This window comes from Lepisosteus oculatus, chromosome 11, assembly GCF_040954835.1.
Source record: "Lepisosteus oculatus isolate fLepOcu1 chromosome 11, fLepOcu1.hap2, whole genome shotgun sequence".
In the NCBI taxonomy this organism is placed as follows: Eukaryota; Metazoa; Chordata; class Actinopteri; order Semionotiformes; family Lepisosteidae; genus Lepisosteus; species Lepisosteus oculatus.
The window spans coordinates 13,385,122-13,403,890 of record NC_090706.1 but is presented as its reverse complement, the minus strand read 5'-3'; the positions used below and the strand labels follow the sequence as shown (position 1 = coordinate 13,403,890).

General features: G+C 53.7%; 1 protein-coding gene across 4 annotated transcripts; it reads left to right on the top strand.

The window, feature by feature from the left end:
- The first annotated feature begins 2,564 nt into the window (after positions 1–2,564).
- slc25a23a (solute carrier family 25 member 23a) lies at positions 2,565–18,763 on the top strand. Of its 4 annotated transcripts, none has more exons than XR_011191077.1 (11): positions 2,565–3,566; positions 4,306–4,432; positions 4,999–5,086; positions 9,231–9,342; positions 9,501–9,659; positions 12,931–13,095; positions 13,441–13,548; positions 13,806–13,973; positions 14,463–14,613; positions 15,414–15,546; positions 15,663–18,763. XR_011191077.1 is itself a non-coding variant. In XM_069195639.1 (11 exons), exons 1-11 carry the CDS (start codon positions 3,366–3,368, stop codon positions 15,421–15,423), a joined length of 1,431 nt encoding a protein of 476 aa, XP_069051740.1. In that variant the 5' UTR covers positions 2,565–3,365; the 3' UTR covers positions 15,424–18,763. The 4 variants fall into 4 exon arrangements, 3 of the variants coding, with proteins under 3 accessions (XP_069051740.1, XP_069051741.1, XP_069051739.1); XM_069195639.1 differs by adding an exon at positions 14,772–14,913 and having other exon boundaries at positions 15,414–18,763; XM_069195640.1 differs by having other exon boundaries at positions 15,414–18,763.
- The last annotated feature ends 6 nt before the right edge of the window (positions 18,764–18,769 follow it).

The following is an 18,769-nucleotide window of genomic DNA, read 5'->3' as shown; positions in this document are numbered from 1 at the left end:
ACCTTTCAGAACTGCTCCAGGATCTAGGAAATACAGCGATGTTAAACCCCCCCTTCATAAAGGAATCAGTTTTTCCTGGTAATCCTAAATCCTTACAAACAGCTCAAAAAGTGACATGGCTGCTCTCGCCCTCTTACGCAGACGAGACCCCCTTTAATTCCTGGCTGTGCCCCAAACAACCTGTGTGTGAGAGTGCCATCTGCTGGCTGGAGCGAGGAACTGCGGTTGAGAGACCGGGCTCAGATTTTTTTATGGAAGTTTCCCCGATCTGGTTATTTTTTGTAATTATTTGAAACATATTATCAACCTGCCCCACTTTCGTGTGAGCTGTGAGAGAGAAAATCACCCGTAGCGTGTAGAGTGTGACTTTTAACTATCCCTGAATGACAAAATATCCATCTGGCACAAACTGTACGAGACACACTACTGCCCCCCGCTGTCCGGAGGGTGTCAGGGGCGTGACAGACAGCAGGGGGACACACAGAGGGCCTGGTCTTGTTAGCTACTACTGTCTGGAGTGTGTGTTAGTGTCAGTGTGAGTGTGAGTTGGTTTCAGTGTGAGTGCATGTTAGTGAAAGTGTGTGTCAGTGTGAGCGTGTGTCAGTATGAGTGTGTCAGTGTGAGTCTGAGTTAGTGTCAGTGTGAGTGTGAGTTGGTTTCAGTGTGAGTGCATGTTAGTGAAAGTGTGTGTCAGTGTGAGCGTGTGTCAGTGTGAGCATGTGTCAGTGTGAGTTAGTGTCAGTGTGAGCGTGTGTCAGGCTCGTGAATCAGAGCCCAGTGGATGGTGAAGGGCTCTGGAGAACACCAGAGCCGAGACTCCAATAATCCCGTGTCTCTGCAGCTCTGTAGCTCTAATCCTGCTCTCGGAGTGCTGACCACAGTGTTTCCAGGGCTCTGAGCCCTTTACCCAGCCGCTAACAGGTGTGATGGGATGATGACAGAGGTGGGTGTCACTGGGTGTCACTGGGTCCCGGGACCGGTTCACCTCAGCAGTGCTGAGAAGCTCCGACCAAGAAATCCTCGCAGTGAAACCAGGAGCCAGGGCCGCTCACTGACATTTGGCGCGGAGGGTGGTGGGAGTCTGGAACAAGCTGCCCAGCCATGCTGTTGAGGCTGATTCCCTTGAATCCTCCAAAACCTGGATGCAGGAGATTTTCAGATCAACTGGCTATGGATCAGCCCGCAAACTGCCCATGCTCTGTGATACCACACTACAGAACTGTACAGCACAGTATACTATAGTATGCCACACTACAGCACTGTACAGTACACTGTACTATAGTATACCACACTACAGCACTGTATAGTATACTGTACTAGAATATACCACACTACAGCACTGTACAGCACAGTACACTATAGTATACCACACTACAGCACTGTACAGTACACTGCACTGAAGCAAAGCAGAATAATCTACAGCAGATGTCAGCACTCTATACTAGTACAGCATGGGACATTACATTATCCTACAGTATAGTGCACTACAGTATGGTATGGAATGTTTAAGTAACCTACAGTACAGTATGGCACATTACAGTAGACCATGGTACTGTACACTGTTGGAAATTACAGTATTCTACAATATAGCACACTTCAGTACAGTATGGGACATTACAGTATCCTACAGTATGAACTAGCATGCAACCAGGAAAAAATAAGTTGTAACATCAGGTCTAGGGTCTTCTACAACGAAGAGTTTGTCAAATACCCCTACGTCTAGAATTAATTTTATAGTGATGGGGACACCATACTGAAAAAACGGCACCGTCCTTCAGATGAGATGTAAAACAGAGGTCCTGACACCTGACAAGAACAGGGGTGTTACCCTGGTGTCCTGGCCAAAGTTACACCCAGTCTTTACAAATACTGGCCTCCTAATAATCCCTTTAAATTGGCCTAATCACTCTGTTGTGCTCCCCACTGATACTGTAGCTGGTGTGTGGTGAGTGGACTGGTGGTAGAGGGAGTCCCCATTACCTGTAAGGCGCCTTGAGTGGAGTGTCCAGAAAAGCGCTATATAAGTGTAAGGAATTATTATCATTATGTAGCTCACTACAGTACACAATGGAATATTACAGTACACTGCAGTACACTGAGACATTACAGTATCCTGCAGTATAGTGCACTACAGTACAGTGTGGGACATTACAGTTTCCTACAGTACAATACAGGACATTTCAGTTGACTATGGTACAGTACACTGTGGGAAATTACAGTATCCAACTGTATAGCACACTATAGTACAGTATGGAATATTACAGTATCCTACAGTATAGTGCACTACAGTATAGTATGGAATATTACAGTATCCTACTGTACAGCACACTATAGTACACTATAGTACAGTATGGAATATTACAGTATCCTACAGTATAGCGCACTACAGTACAGTATGGAATATTACAGTATCCTACTGTATAGCACACTATAGTACAGTATGGAATATTATAGTATCCTACTGTATACCACACTGTAGTACAGTATGGAATATTATAGTATCATACAGTATAGCGCACTACAGTACAGTGCACTGTGGGAAATTACAGTATCTTACAGTATAGCTCACTACAGTACAGTACACCGTGGGACATTACAGTATCCTGCAGTAGAGCCTAGTATTCCAGCGTATTACGGAGCCTGATATAAACACCGAACTGCCGCACAGCTGCCCGGGGCTCAGCACACTCCGGTACACTAGAGAGCACAGTGGAGCCGCTCTCTTCCTCAATTTCACTTCTCGAAGCTGACGCCTTGAAACCTTGAGAGAGCAGGAGAGAGAGAGAGGGGATATCAAGGTTTCACCTTCGGCTATTTATTTTCCGGGACGTAATCGAGAAAGGCACCGAGAGGGAGGTGAACCCACAGGAATTTTGGCCGGGCAGGAAAACCGAGGCAGGCGGGAGCGGAGTGCGTCTTTCTCGGGCTGTGTTGCACTGTGCAGCGCGGTTAGCAGGAAAAAGCCTTCAGGCGCACTTTCACCGGCGCTCACGGCCGGGACAGAGCCGGGTTTAGAGCCGGGACAGAGCCGGCGGCGGCGCTACGGTTCCGGCCCCGGCGGGTTAGGGGCTCGGCGGCGATGCGAGTCGCGCTGCGAGTCCAGCGCCTGCCAGAAGACGCCGAGGATTCCGCCTCTTTCTCCGCTCTTCCGTCTTCTCCCGCCGGCGTGGGAAGCAGCCGGATTCGACCCCGGTTCTGCCGGCGATCTCCGGTACTGAAGTAGCGGACCGGGACTCTCGGAACAGCTTCCCCGCTCGGCCGTTTCCGCGACAGCTCGGGGTAGCTCGGAACACGCCCCAGCCCCCACCTGACCGGGTCGCGGCAGCGGGGCAGCTGTGACAGCTGGCTCGGTTCCTCCCGGCCCCATGGGCGACTCGGGGGTTCGGGCCCGGCGGTGGCGGGCCCGCTGCCAGGACTACAGCAACGGTTCCGACCCGGAGCGGGAGAAGATATGGATCGAGCTGTTCGAGCAGCTGGACCTGAACAAGGACGGGAGGATCGACGTGCAGGAACTGCGTCAGGGGCTGGCGGCGAGGGGCATGTCGCTGGGGCGCCACGCGGAGGAGGTGAGGCAGGGGCCGGCCCACTGTCCGCGACAGGATAGCTTTCTTATTTTAAGACAGGCGTCTCTTTCCACCCTCCCCCGCTTGTCGCTCTATTCTGGGACTCGTAAGCCCGTATTGTTTTTCTGCGGGGGACGAGAACGCACATGACGCTACCGTGATGTTAGGATACATTCCTGTTACAATAGGGGCTACAGTCCCAGTGCAGTAGAACAGTCCTGTTACAATAGGAGCTACAGTCCCAGTACAGTAGAACAGTCCTGTTACAATAGGAGCTACAGTCCCAGTGCAGTAGAACAGTCCTGTTACAATAGAAGCTACAGTCCCAGTGCAGTAGAACAGTCCTGTTACAATAGGGGCTACAGTCCCAGTGCAGTAGAACAGTCCCGTTACAATAGGGGCTACAGTCCCAGTGCAGTAGAACAGTCCTGTTACAATAGGAGCTACAGTCCCAGTGCAGTAGAACAGTCCTGTTACAATAGGAGCTACAGTCCCAGTACAGTAGAACAGTCCTGTTACAATAGGAGCTACAGTCCCAGTGCAGTAGAACAGTCCTGTTACAATAGGGGCTACAGTCCCAGTGCAGTAGAACAGTCCTGTTACAATAGGAGCTACAGTCCCAGTGCAGTAGAACAGTGTGTCTGCAGGGCTGTCAAAGATAAGCTTAGCTGCAGGAATCTGTTATTATCTCAGATTCTCACTTTTCTCTTTCCTTGCTCCTCTCCCGCTGTCCCCCTGTCAGGAGATTGTCCGAGCGGGGGACACAAATTTGGACGGCCTGCTGGATTTCGAGGAGTTCACCCATTACCTGCGGTCACACGAGAAGGAGCTGAGACTCATGTTCCGCAGCCTGGACCGCAACAATGATGGTCATTACTCACAGGATACTCAGCACATACTCCTGTTGTACTCGCAAGATACTCAGCACATACTCCCACTGTACTGACAGGATACTCAACACATACTCCTGCTGTACTCACAGGATACTCGGCACATACTCCTGCTGTACTCACAGGATACTTGGCACATACTCCTGCTGTACTCACAGGATACTCACCACATACTCCTGCTGTACTGACAGGGCCATCTTTTTATGATCACACTGCATACTCATAGGAAACACACTGCACTAATTCTACTTGTACTGTACTCATCAGATACTTTAGTGTATACTCCTAGGTTACTCACTGGATACTCGCAGTGATTAATTTCAGTGTATGCTTACACAGCACTTGGTCTCACTGTGTGCCCATGTTTGACCTGCTGCGTGCTGTACAAACACTGTTCTCACTGTTAGTAGAGTTCACAGCGTATGCGAGGGAGGTCAGACAGCCTTCTCTTCTCCCACTCGCCCACTCCTGCCCACCTCCAGCCACGCCGCTGCCCCTGGCTCCCTGCTCTCCCTGCCTGTGCTGACAGTAGCGCTGTGTTGCAGGTCAGATCGACGTGGGTGAAATCCAGCAGGCCCTGCACAACCTCGGGGTGGACATCACCACGGAGCAGGCCCAGACCATCCTGCAGGGGTCAGTCTTGCATCACGGCAAAACAGCAGTGTGCAGTATTGACACAGTGCAGTGTGTCAGAGTGACAGAGGGTGACTAGTGCTGGTGTGTGGGAGGGGGTGTGCAGTGTGATGTGTGCAGTGTGATGTGTGCAGTGTGGGAGGGGCTGTGCAGTGTGATGTGTGGAGTGTGGGAGGGGGTGTACAGTGTGATATGTGCAGTGTGATGTGTGCAGTGTGGGAGGGGGTGTGCAGTGTGCAGTGTGGGAGGAAGTGTGCAGTGTGATGTGTGTAGTGTGGGAGGGGGTGTGCAGTGTGATGTGTGCAGTGTGGGAGGGGGTGTGCAGTGTGATGTGTGCAGTGTGGGAGGGGGTGTGCAGTGTGATGTGTGCAGTGTGGGAGGGGGTGTGCAGTGTGATGTGTGTAGTGTGGGAGGGGGTGTGCAGTGTGATGTGTGCAGTGTGGGAGGGGGTGTGCAGTGTGATGTGTGCAGTGTGATGTGTGCAGGGTGGGAGGGGGTGTGCAGTGTGAAGTGTGCAGTGTGGGAGGGGGTGCGCAGTGTGATATGTGCAGTGTGATGTGTGCAGTGTGGGAGGGGGTGTGCAGTGTGATGTGTGCAGTGTGGGAGGGGGTGTTCAGTGTGATGTGTGCAGTGTGGGAGGGGGTGTGCAGTGTGAAGTGTGCAGTGTGGGAGGGGGTGCGCAGTGTGAAGTGTGCAGTGTGGGAGGGGGTGTTCAGTGTGATGTGTGCAGTGTGGGAGGGGGTGTGCAGTGTGAAGTGTGCAGTGTGGGAGGGGGTGTTCAGTGTGATGTGTGCAGTGTGGGAGGGGGTGCGCAGTGTGAAGTGTGCAGTGTGGGAGGGGGTGTTCAGTGTGATGTGTGCAGTGTGGGAGGGGGTGCGCAGTGTGAAGTGTGCAGTGTGGGAGGGGGTGTTCAGTGTGATGTGTGCAGTGTGGGAGGGGGTGTGCAGTGTGGGAGGGGGTGCGCAGTGTGAAGTGTGCAGTGTGGGAGGGGGTGTTCAGTGTGATGTGTGCAGTGTGGGAGGGGGTGCGCAGTGTGATGTGTGCAGTGTGGGAGGGGGTGCGCAGTGTGAAGTGTGCAGTGTGGGAGGGGGTGTTCAGTGTGATGTGTGCAGTGTGGGAGGGGCTGTGCAGTGTGATGTGTGCAGTGTGGGAGGGGCTGTGCAGTGTGATGTGTGCAGTGTGATGTGTGCAGTGTGGGAGGGGGTGTGCAGTGTGATGTGTGCAGTGTGATGTGTGCAGTGTGGGAGGGGGTGTGCAGTGTGAAGTGTGCAGTGTGGGAGGGGCTGTGCAGTGTGATGTGTGCAGTGTGATGTGTGCAGTGTGGGAGGGGCTGTGCAGTGTGATGTGTGCAGTGTGGGAGGGGGTGTGCAGTGTGAAGTGTGCAGGGTGGGAGGGGGTGTACAGTGTGATATGTGCAGTGTGGGAGGGGGTGTTCAGTGTGATGTGTGCAGTGTGGGAGGGGGTGTGCAGTGTGATGTGTGCAGTGTGGGAGGGGGTGTTCAGTGTGATGTGTGCAGTGTGGGAGGGGGTGTGCAGTGTGAAGTGTGCAGTGTGGGAGGGGGTGCGCAGTGTGAAGTGTGCAGTGTGGGAGGGGGTGTTCAGTGTGATGTGTGCAGTGTGGGAGGGGGTGTGCAGTGTGAAGTGTGCAGTGTGGGAGGGGGTGTTCAGTGTGATGTGTGCAGTGTGGGAGGGGGTGCGCAGTGTGAAGTGTGCAGTGTGGGAGGGGGTGTTCAGTGTGATGTGTGCAGTGTGGGAGGGGGTGCGCAGTGTGAAGTGTGCAGTGTGGGAGGGGGTGTTCAGTGTGATGTGTGCAGTGTGGGAGGGGGTGTGCAGTGTGGGAGGGGGTGCGCAGTGTGAAGTGTGCAGTGTGGGAGGGGGTGTTCAGTGTGATGTGTGCAGTGTGGGAGGGGGTGTGCAGTGTGATGTGTGCAGTGTGGGAGGGGGTGCGCAGTGTGAAGTGTGCAGTGTGGGAGGGGGTGTTCAGTGTGATGTGTGCAGGGTGGGAGGGGGTGTGCAGTGTGATGTGTTCAGTGTGATGTGTGCAGGGTGGGAGGGGGTGTGCAGTGTGATGTGTGCAGTGTGGGAGGGGGTGCGCAGTGTGGGAGGGGGTGTGCAGTGTGATGTGTGCAGTGTGGGAGGGGGTGTGCAGTGTGAAGTGTGCAGTGTGAAGTGTGCAGTGTGGGAGGGGGTGTTCAGTGTGATGTGTGCAGTGTGGGAGGGGGTGTACAGTGTGATATGTGCAGTGTGATGTGTGCAGTGTGGGAGGGGGTGCGCAGTGTGGGAGGGGGTGTGCAGTGTGATGTGTGCAGTGTGGGAGGGGGTGTACAGTGTGATATGTGCAGTGTGATGTGTGCAGTGTGGGAGGGGGTGTGCAGTGTGGGAGGGGGTGTGCAGTGTGATGTGTGCAGTGTGGGAGGGGGTGTGCAGTGTGAAGTGTGCAGTGTGAAGTGTGCAGTGTGGGAGGGGGTGTTCAGTGTGATGTGTGCAGTGTGGGAGGGGCTGTGCAGTGTGATGTGTGCAGTGTGGGAGGGGCTGTGCAGTGTGATGTGTGCAGTGTGATGTGTGCAGTGTGGGAGGGGGTGTGCAGTGTGATGTGTGCAGTGTGATGTGTGCAGTGTGGGAGGGGGTGTGCAGTGTGAAGTGTGCAGTGTGGGAGGGGCTGTGCAGTGTGATGTGTGCAGTGTGATGTGTGCAGTGTGGGAGGGGCTGTGCAGTGTGATGTGTGCAGTGTGGGAGGGGGTGTGCAGTGTGAAGTGTGCAGGGTGGGAGGGGGTGTACAGTGTGATATGTGCAGTGTGGGAGGGGCTGTGCAGTGTGATGTGTGCAGTGTGGGAGGGGGTGTGCAGTGTGATGTGTGCAGTGTGGGAGGGGCTGTGCAGTGTGATGTGTGCAGTGTGGGAGGGGGTACGCAGTGTGAAGTGTGCAGTGTGCAGTGTGGGAGGGGGTGTTCAGTGTGATGTGTGCAGTGTGGGAGGGGCTGTGCAGTGTGATGTGTGCAGTGTGAAGTGTGGAGTGTGGGAGGGGGTGTACAGTGTGATATGTGCAGTGTGATGTGTGCAGTGTGGGAGGGGGTGTTCAGTGTGAAGTGTGCAGTGTGATGTGTGCAGTGTGGGAGGGGGTGTTCAGTGTGATGTGTTCAGTGTGATGTGTGCAGTGTGGGAGGGGGTGTGCAGTGTGAAGTGTGCAGTGTGGGAGGGGGTGTACAGTGTGATATGTGCAGTGTGGGAGGGGGTGTTCAGTGTGATATGTGCAGTGTGGGAGGGGGTGTTCAGTGTGAAGTGTGCAGTGTGATGTGTGCAGTGTGGGAGGGGGTGTGCAGTGTGGGAGGGGGTGTGCAGTGTGATGTGTGCAGTGTGGGAGGGGGTGTGCAGTGTGAAGTGTGCAGTGTGAAGTGTGCAGTGTGGGAGGGGGTGTACAGTGTGATATGTGCAGTGTGGGAGGGGCTGTGCAGTGTGATGTGTGGAGTGTGGGAAGGGGTGTACAGTGTGATATGTGCAGTGTGATGTGTGCAGTGTGGGAGGGGGTGTGCAGTGTGGGAAGGGGTGTACAGTGTGATGTGTGCAGTGTGATGTGTGCAGGGTGGGAGGGGGTGTGCAGTGTGATGTGTGCAGTGTGGGAGGGGGTGCGCAGTGTGAAGTGTGCAGTGTGATGTGTGCAGTGTGGGAGGGGGTGTGCAGTGTGAAGTGTGCAGTGTGAAGTGTGCAGTGTGGGAGGGGGTGTACAGTGTGATATGTGCAGTGTGGGAGGGGCTGTGCAGTGTGATGTGTGGAGTGTGGGAAGGGGTGTACAGTGTGATATGTGCAGTGTGATGTGTGCAGTGTGGGAGGGGGTGTGCAGTGTGGGAAGGGGTGTACAGTGTGATGTGTGCAGTGTGATGTGTGCAGGGTGGGAGGGGGTGTGCAGTGTGATGTGTGCAGTGTGGGAGGGGGTGCGCAGTGTGAAGTGTGCAGTGTGATGTGTGCAGTGTGGGAGGGGGTGTACAGTGTGATATGTGCAGTGTGATGTGTGCAGTGTGGGAGGGGGTGTGCAGTGTGGGAGGGGGTGTGCAGTGTGAAGTGTGCAGTGTGATGTGTGCAGTGTGCAGTGTGGACCAAGCCCGGAGGGAGTCTCTGTAGTTCAGTGTCTCTCCCCTCTGCCTGTGCAGGATCGACAAGGACGGCACCATGACCATCGACTGGAATGAGTGGAGGGACCACTTCCTGCTGAACCCCATCACCAACATGGAGGACATCGCGCACTACTGGAAGCACTCCCTGGTCAGTCCTGGTCAGTAGGGCTGGCCCGCGGGCTCGTCCTGACTGAGCACACACCCTGTAACCAGTCTGTAAAGCAGGGGGTTGCCTGCGGGAGGGGGGGTGAACCAGTCGGACCCGTGCTCACTCAGTGACCTCCCCCGCTGTCCCTTTCCCCCCAGGTGTTGGACATCGGGGAGAACCTGGCGGTTCCGGACGAGTTCTCGGACAGGGAGCGCCGGTCGGGGCTGTGGTGGAAGCAGCTGGTTGCCGGGGCGATGGCAGGGGCGGTGTCCCGAACCGGAACCGCCCCACTGGATCGGCTGAAGGTCTTCTTGCAGGTTTGAGGAAGAGGAGCAGGGAGTGGGAGCGGGGTGGGCGTGTGGTGGGAGAGATCCTGACTAAGTATAGTGTCAGTGACCACAACCTGGCCACAGAAACTGGACACAGGCAGACCTGGTTGACCAGAGAGGACAGGCTCAGTGACCACAGGCTGCACATTGAAACTGGACACAGGCAGACCTGGCTGTCCAGAGATGTGTTGCTGTGGGCCAGTTTGTGTACTGTGTTGTGTTGCTGTGGCTCAAAGATGTGCAGTGCAGTGTGTGGTTTTGCTGTGGGTCAGTATTGTGTGTTGTGCAGCTGTGTGTGAGTGCTGTGTGGTTGTACAGCTGTGGAGTGTGGAGGCTGTGCTGTGATGTTGTACAGCTGTGGAGTGTGGAGGCTGTGCTGTGATGTTGTACAGCTGTGGAGTGTGGAGGCTGTGCTGTGATGATGTACAGCTGTGGAGTGTGGAGGCTGTGCTGTGATGATGTACAGCTGTGGAGTGTGGAGGCTGTGCTGTGATGATGTACAGCTGTGGAGTGTGGAGGCTGTGCTGTGATGTTGTACAGCTGTGGAGTGTGGAGGCTGTGCTGTGATGTTGTACAGCTGTGGAGTGTGGAGGCTGTGCTGTGATGTTGTACAGCTGTGGAGTGTGGAGGCTGTGCTGTGATGTTGTACAGCTGTGGAGTGTGGAGGCTGTGCTGTGATGATGTACAGCTGTGGAGTGTGGAGGCTGTGCTGTGATGTACAGCTGTGGAGTGTGGAGGCTGTGCTGTGTTGTACAGCTGTGGAGTGTGGAGGCTGTGCTGTGATGATGTACAGCTGTGGAGTGTGGAGGCTGTGCTGTGATGATGTACAGCTGTGGAGTGTGGAGGCTGTGCTGTGATGATGTACAGCTGTGGAGTGTGGAGGCTGTGCTGTGATGTTGTACAGCTGTGGAGTGTGGAGGCTGTGCTGTGATGTTGTACAGCTGTGGAGTGTGGAGGCTGTGCTGTGATGATGTACAGCTGTGGAGTGTGGAGGCTGTGCTGTGATGTTGTACAGCTGTGGAGTGTGGAGGCTGTGCTGTGATGATGTACAGCTGTGGAGTGTGGAGGCTGTGCTGTGATGTACAGCTGTGGAGTGTGGAGGCTGTGCTGTGTGGTTGTACAGCTGTGGAGTGTGGAGGCTGTGCTGTGTGGTTGTACAGCTGTGGAGTGTGGAGGCTGTGCTGTGATGTTGTACAGCTGTGGAGTGTGGAGGCTGTGCTGTGATGTTGTACAGCTGTGGAGTGTGGAGGCTGTGCTGTGATGTTGTACAGCTGTGGAGTGTGGAGGCTGTGCTGTGATGTTGTACAGCTGTGGAGTGTGGAGGCTGTGCTGTGATGATGTACAGCTGTGGAGTGTGGAGGCTGTGCTGTGTGGTTGTACAGCTGTGGAGTGTGGAGGCTGTGCTGTGATGATGTACAGCTGTGGAGTGTGGAGGCTGTGCTGTGATGTTGTACAGCTGTGGAGTGTGGAGGCTGTGCTGTGATGATGTACAGCTGTGGAGTGTGGAGGCTGTGCTGTGATGATGTACAGCTGTGGAGTGTGGAGGCTGTGCTGTGATGATGTACAGCTGTGGAGTGTGGAGGCTGTGCTGTGATGATGTACAGCTGTGGAGTGTGGAGGCTGTGCTGTGATGTTGTACAGCTGTGGAGTGTGGAGGCTGTGCTGTGTGGTTGTACAGCTGTGGAGTGTGGAGGCTGTGCTGTGATGTTGTACAGCTGTGGAGTGTGGAGGCTGTGCTGTGATGTTGTACAGCTGTGGAGTGTGGAGGCTGTGCTGTGATGATGTACAGCTGTGGAGTGTGGAGGCTGTGCTGTGTGGTTGTACAGCTGTGGAGTGTGGAGGCTGTGCTGTGATGTTGTACAGCTGTGGAGTGTGGAGGCTGTGCTGTGATGATGTACAGCTGTGGAGTGTGGAGGCTGTGCTGTGATGTTGTACAGCTGTGGAGTGTGGAGGCTGTGCTGTGATGATGTACAGCTGTGGAGTGTGGAGGCTGTGCTGTGATGTTGTACAGCTGTGGAGTGTGGAGGCTGTGCTGTGATGATGTACAGCTGTGGAGTGTGGAGGCTGTGCTGTGATGATGTACAGCTGTGGAGTGTGGAGGCTGTGCTGTGATGTTGTACAGCTGTGGAGTGTGGAGGCTGTGCTGTGTGGTTGTACAGCTGTGGAGTGTGGAGGCTGTGCTGTGATGATGTACAGCTGTGGAGTGTGGAGGCTGTGCTGTGATGTTGTACAGCTGTGGAGTGTGGAGGCTGTGCTGTGATGATGTACAGCTGTGGAGTGTGGAGGCTGTGCTGTGTGGTTGTACAGCTGTGGAGTGTGGAGGCTGTGCTGTGTGGTTGTACAGCTGTGGAGTGTGGAGGCTGTGCTGTGATGTTGTACAGCTGTGGAGTGTGGAGGCTGTGCTGTGATGTTGTACAGCTGTGGAGTGTGGAGGCTGTGCTGTGATGATGTACAGCTGTGGAGTGTGGAGGCTGTGCTGTGATGATGTACAGCTGTGGAGTGTGGAGGCTGTGCTGTGATGTTGTACAGCTGTGGAGTGTGGAGGCTGTGCTGTGATGTTGTACAGCTGTGGAGTGTGGAGGCTGTGCTGTGATGTACAGCTGTGGAGTGTGGAGGCTGTGCTGTGATGTTGTACAGCTGTGGAGTGTGGAGGCTGTGCTGTGATGATGTACAGCTGTGGAGTGTGGAGGCTGTGCTGTGATGTTGTACAGCTGTGGAGTGTGGAGGCTGTGCTGTGTGGTTGTACAGCTGTGGAGTGTGGAGGCTGTGCTGTGATGATGTACAGCTGTGGAGTGTGGAGGCTGTGCTGTGATGTTGTACAGCTGTGGAGTGTGGAGGCTGTGCTGTGATGTACAGCTGTGGAGTGTGGAGGCTGTGCTGTGATGTTGTACAGCTGTGGAGTGTGGAGGCTGTGCTGTGATGATGTACAGCTGTGGAGTGTGGAGGCTGTGCTGTGATGATGTACAGCTGTGGAGTGTGGAGGCTGTGCTGTGATGATGTACAGCTGTGGAGTGTGGAGGCTGTGCTGTGATGATGTACAGCTGTGGAGTGTGGAGGCTGTGCTGTGATGTTGTACAGCTGTGGAGTGTGGAGGCTGTGCTGTGATGATGTACAGCTGTGGAGTGTGGAGGCTGTGCTGTGATGATGTACAGCTGTGGAGTGTGGAGGCTGTGCTGTGATGATGTACAGCTGTGGAGTGTGGAGGCTGTGCTGTGATGTTGTACAGCTGTGGAGTGTGGAGGCTGTGCTGTGTCTCCAGGTTCACGGGTCCGGTGCTCTGGGGGGGCTGCGCAGGATGAAGGTCCTGGGAGGTCTGCGTGGGATGGTGCTGGAGGGAGGGGTCCTCTCGCTGTGGCGTGGAAACGGTATCAATGTGCTGAAGATCGCCCCCGAGTCCGCCATCAAGTTCATGGCCTACGAACAGGTGGGACCTGCTACTCTGATGCCCTGTTTCACTCTCTTCCACACTGCCTGTCTCACTCTCTCCCTGCCCCACTCTTCCACACTGCCTGTCTCACTCTCTCCCTGCCCCACTCTTCCACACTGTTCTTCTCACTTTCTCTCTCCCTGTCTCACTCTCTTCCACACTGCCGGTCTCACTCTCTTTCCCTGTCTCACTCTCTTCCACACTGCCGGTCTCACTCTCTCTCTCCCTGCCCCACTCTCTTCCACTCTCTCTGTTAGACCCGTTACCCACTCCTGCCTGTCTCACTCTCATATATACTCACTCCCTGTCTCACTTGCTCGCCCTCTGTCTCACTCACCCCAGATTAAGCGGGCGATCCGGGGGAACGAGGGCTCATTGAGAGTTCAGGAGAGGTTCATCGCAGGGTCTCTGGCTGGAGCCACTGCTCAGACCATCATTTACCCCATGGAGGTGAGTATGACCCTGGGCCAACAAGGAACCTGACCCTGGGGCAACGGAACCTGATCCTGGGACAACAGGCACTAGGAAACTGGCAGTATATCCTTCTACAGGCCCAGATACAGAGGACAGAGTGGCTTCCTTCAGGCCCCTGTAGAGAGTACAGCGTGGTGTCCTACAGGTCCCTGAATAGAATAGTTTCCTGCAGGACCCTGTACAGAGTGGCATCCCTCAAGACCCTGTACTGATCAGTGTCTGTCTCTTTCCAGGTCCTGAAGACCCGTCTCACACTGCGGCGCACTGGGCAGTACTCGGGAGTGGCAGACTGTGCACGGCAGATCCTACGCAGGGAGGGCCTGCGGGCGTTCTACAAGGGCTACCTGCCCAACATGCTGGGGATCATCCCCTACGCAGGCATTGACCTGGCAGTGTATGAGGTCAGTGTGCTGTAGTGTCCAGTCAGTGTGTCTTTATGAACCCCTCTCTCTCAGTGCAGTGTTAATGTACTGGAGTGTCCAGTCAGTCAGTGTGTCTGTATGAACCCCTCTCTCTTAGTGCAGTGTTAATGTACTGTAGTGTCCAGTCAGTCAGTGTGTCTGTATGAACCCCTCTCAGTGCAGTGTTAATGTACTGTAGTGTCCAGTCAGTCAGTGTGTCTGTATGAACCCCTCTCTCTCAGTGCAGTGTTAATGTACTGTAGTGTCCAGTCAGTCAGTGTGTCTGTATGAACCCCTCTCAGTGCAGTGTTAATGTACTGTAGTGTCCAGTCAGTCAGTGTGTCTGTATGAATCCCTCTCTCTCAGTGCAGTGTCAATGTACTGTAGTGTCCAGTCAGTCAGTGTGTCTGTATGAACCCCTCTCTCTCAGTGCAGTGTTAATGTACTGTAGTGTCCAGTTGAACTTTTTTACCATTGTGTTTTTCACAGACTCTTAAGACAGCTTGGCTACAGCGATACAGTCTGGGCTCTCCTGACCCAGGAGTCCTGGTTCTGCTGGGCTGTGGCACTGTATCCAGTACCTGTGGTCAGCTGGCTAGCTATCCCCTAGCATTGATTCGAACCCGCATGCAAGCCCAGGGTAAGGCTATGTGTATTTCAGTGCAGTGTTAATGTACTGTAGTGTCCAGTCAGTCAGTGTGTCTGTATGAACCCCTCTCTCTCAGTGCAGTGTTAATGTACTGTAGTGTCCAGTCAGTCAGTGTGTCTGTATGAACCCCTCTCTCTCCTCTCTCTCAGCCTCTGTGGAGGGGGGTCCCCAGCTGTCTATGCTTGGCCAGTTCAGACACATCGTGTCACGGGAGGGGGTCCTTGGTCTGTATCGTGGCATCGCGCCCAACTTCCTGAAGGTCATCCCAGCTGTCAGCATCAGCTATGTGGTGTATGAGAACACCAAGATCGCTCTGGGGGGGGCATCTTAGACTGGGGCTGGGTCAAGAGGAGGGAGGAAGTGGAGGGGGGGTACAGAGAGGGAGGGCTGGGGAGGGGGGTGGAGAGAGATGGAGGAAGAGGAGGGTGTGTCCCAGGGAGGGGGTGCTCAGTTTGGCATATGCACACCCCTGAAGGTCCTGTCTTTGCCTGGGGACTGCATGGCATGCCTGTGTTTCCACTGTCAGTATGGGGGTCACAGTGACAGTCTGGCTGTCAGTGTGGGTGTCACCAGGAGGCCACGCAGCCAGGTTCACACCTCTAAATCTGAATTCCTAACGTCACACTCCGGCCATGGGCCAAGGCATCCTGGGATAGCGCTCTCGCAGACCGTGAGAGCGCCATCAGTGACTCAGATCCTGGGGCCTGTGTGCGTCTGTGTGTGCACGCGTGTGCTGTTTTAATTGAAATGTGAAAAACCTCTCCTTTTCTTTGTATATATTATGGGAGAAGGAGGCACTAAACTACAGTTCCCAGCATGCTGCCCTCCTGCGGCAGCTCAGGGATTGTCTATGTAGCAGTGAGGTGGTTACGTCAGGTCAGGCCAGTCATATCTTTTTCCATCCCAGAGGCGTCATGGTTCCAGGTACGAGCCACTTTACCTGTTCAAAGCCTTCTGTTTTGAATGTGATTGGGTTTCTTATAGTGATTTGCTTGGTTTTATTTAGGGATACACCTCCATGTATGTTGTTATTTCTGTAGATCACAGTCTGTCGAGAGCTCTACACTCCTGCGGTAGTACTGCACTGACTGCGCAGACCTGTTCCTTGCCCGATGTTGACTGCGCAAGCCTGGTGCTTCCACTGCACTGACTGCCCAGACCTGCTCCATATACTGTGCTGACTGCGCAAGCCTGTTGCTTTCACTGCACTGACTGTGCAGACCTGCTCCTGCCCTGTGTTGACTGCGCAAGCCTGCTGCTTCCACTGCACTGATTGCGCAGACCTGCTCCATATACTGTGCTGACTGCGCAAGCCTGCTGCTTCCACTGCACTGACTGAGCAGACCTGCTCCTGCCCTGTGCTGACTGCGCGAGCCTGCTGCTTCCATTGCACTGACTGTGCAGACCTGTTCCTTGCCCTGTGTTGACTGCGCAAGCCTGCTGCTTCCACTGCACTGACTGTGCAGACCTGTTCCTTGCCCTGTGCAGACTGCGCAAGCCTGCTGCTTCCACTGCACTGACTGCGCAGACCTGCTCCATATACTGTGCTGACTGCGCAAGCCTGCTGCTTCCACTGCACTGACTGCGCAGACCTGCTCCTTGCCCTGTGTTGACTGGGCAAGCCTGCTGCACTCCTTGTACTGCGCCGACTGCACAGGCAAGCTCGTACCTCTGCTCTCTGTGAGAGAAACCCTGGGGAGCTGTAGACAGTCATACTGTACCAAACTATGGTGTAAACGTGGCGACGACAGTGGGAGAGAAGGAGGGATGAGAGACAAGGACAGAACTGTCTGTATCTGCTGTAGAAATCACCTCACTGCTCACTGCTGATGATTTTAAGCAACTGAGCCTGAGTTACTGATGGTTCCTGTGTGGTAAATCTGTATATGTGATTGTATACTGTATATAGTACGCTACGTATAAATACATATTTAAGGCACTAAGGCTGAATGTATTTTACAAGCATTATTCCCATAATGATTATTATCAGGATTGCACTTGAGGGCAGGATTGCAACAGGAATGTACGGTTTGAAATCTGTCTGTTTCTTTTGGTGGGGCAGGGGTCAGGAGCCCTGATTTGTCGATGAGTTCTACTGTTCACTGTTTACAGATTGTGCAGACTGTTTCCAGTCTGGCTGTCAGTATGGGGGTCACAGACAGTCACTGTAGACAGACAGGGGGCGCTGTCTGCACGCCCACTATGCAGTGTCTTGCAGACACCAGTCCCTGTCACAGGACAAACTTTGGGATATGCTGTTTGTAGACAGGCAGGGGGCGCTGTCACAAAGCGCATTTGCAGCAGCCAAACATGTTTTTGGAAAAAAGTTGGAAGCGTTTCTCCTTCATTGCATGACAGAAACAGCCAGAATATTTTTAGGATTATGTTTTTAATGTGAAAATGATCTGATAGTGAGATGTTGCAATCACAAAGCTCAGGGACAGGCTGAACTGCTGTTCATTACACTAATAACACTCCTCCACATACTCCCCCACAGTTTTATTGTCAGTGATGATATTCCCTTGTTTATTATAACACCAGGGCCTAATGTCTATGACAATATTCCCCTGTTTATTATAACACCAGGGCCTAATGTCTATGACAATATTCCCCTGTTTATTATAACACCAGGGCCTGATGTCTATGACAATATTCCCCTGTTTATTATAACACCAGGGCCTGATGTCAGTGACAATATTCCCGTTTATTATTACACCAGGGACTGATGTCAGTGACAATATTCCCCTTTTTATTATTACACCAGGGCCTGATGTCAGTGACAATATTCCCCTGTTTATTATTACACCAGGGCCTGATGTCTGTGACAATATTATCCTGTTTATTATTACACCAGGGCCTGATGTCAATGACAATATTCCCGTTTATTATAACACCAGGGCCTGATGTCTGTGACAATATTCCCCTGTTTATTATTACACCAGGGCCTGACGTCAGTGACAATATTCCCCTGTTTATTATTACACCAGGGCCTGATGTTAGTGACAATATTCCCCTGTTTTTATTACACCAGGGCCTGATGTCAGTGACAATGTTCCACTTTTTATTATTACACCAGGGCCTAATGTCAGTGACAATATTCCCCTGTTTATTATTACACCAGGGCCTGATGTCTGTGACAATATTATCCTGTTTATTATAACACCAGGGCCTGATGTCTGTGACAATATTCCCCTGTTTATTATTACACCAGGGCCTGACGTCAGTGACAATATTCCCCTGTTTATTATTACACCAGGGCCTGATGTCAATGACAATATTCCCGTTTATTATTACACCAGGCCCTGATGTCAATGACAATATTCCCCTGTCTCTGTGCTGGGTAGACTGGCGACTGTGAGGACAGCAACTCCTCCTCCTGTCTGTGACCCTGTGCCCCTCACACTGCTCCATGTAGCAATACAGGAACACTGTGTCATTACATTCAGCTGTGCGGTGACGCCTGAAGGCCCTCTGCAAGGGCTGGTCCTGCGTCCAGAGGGACTGGGCCAGACGGTTCTGGGTCCAGAGGGACTGGGGAAGCCCGTTCTGGGTCCAGGGGGACTGGGGCAGACGGTTCTGGGTCCAGGGGGACTGGGGAAGCCCGTTCTGGGTCCAGGGGGACTGGGGCAGACGGTTCTGGGTCCAGGAATCTGGGGGAGGAGGTTCTGGGTCCACAGGGACTGGGCCAGCCAGTTCTGGGTCCAGGAATCTGGGGGAGGAGGTTCTGGGTCCAGAGGGACGGGGGCAGCCGGTTCTGGGTCCAAGAATCTGGGGCAGCCGGTTCTGGGTCCAGGGGGACTGGGGCAGCCGGTTCTGGGTCCAGGGGGACTGGGGCAGACGGTTCTGGGTGGGAAACCTCGCCTAAAAAGGTTCTAGACATGATTCATGGTTCAGCTCCATCTCTTCATGAAGCTCGAAGGGGTTTCCCAGAATCGGATGTTTTGTCCACGACTCGAATGCCTGAAGGTACGTCTGTCGGACTGGTGCCACGATGCAACAAGTCACATATCAGGACACCTAAGTGTGTACTAACGATATAACCCTGGCCCTGCCCCAGACCCAAAACAGTTTATATGTATATTTTTGTCCTGGAATCCCATGTATGGAGTTGCAATCTGAAATAAAAGATATTTTGAAGTCACCTCAG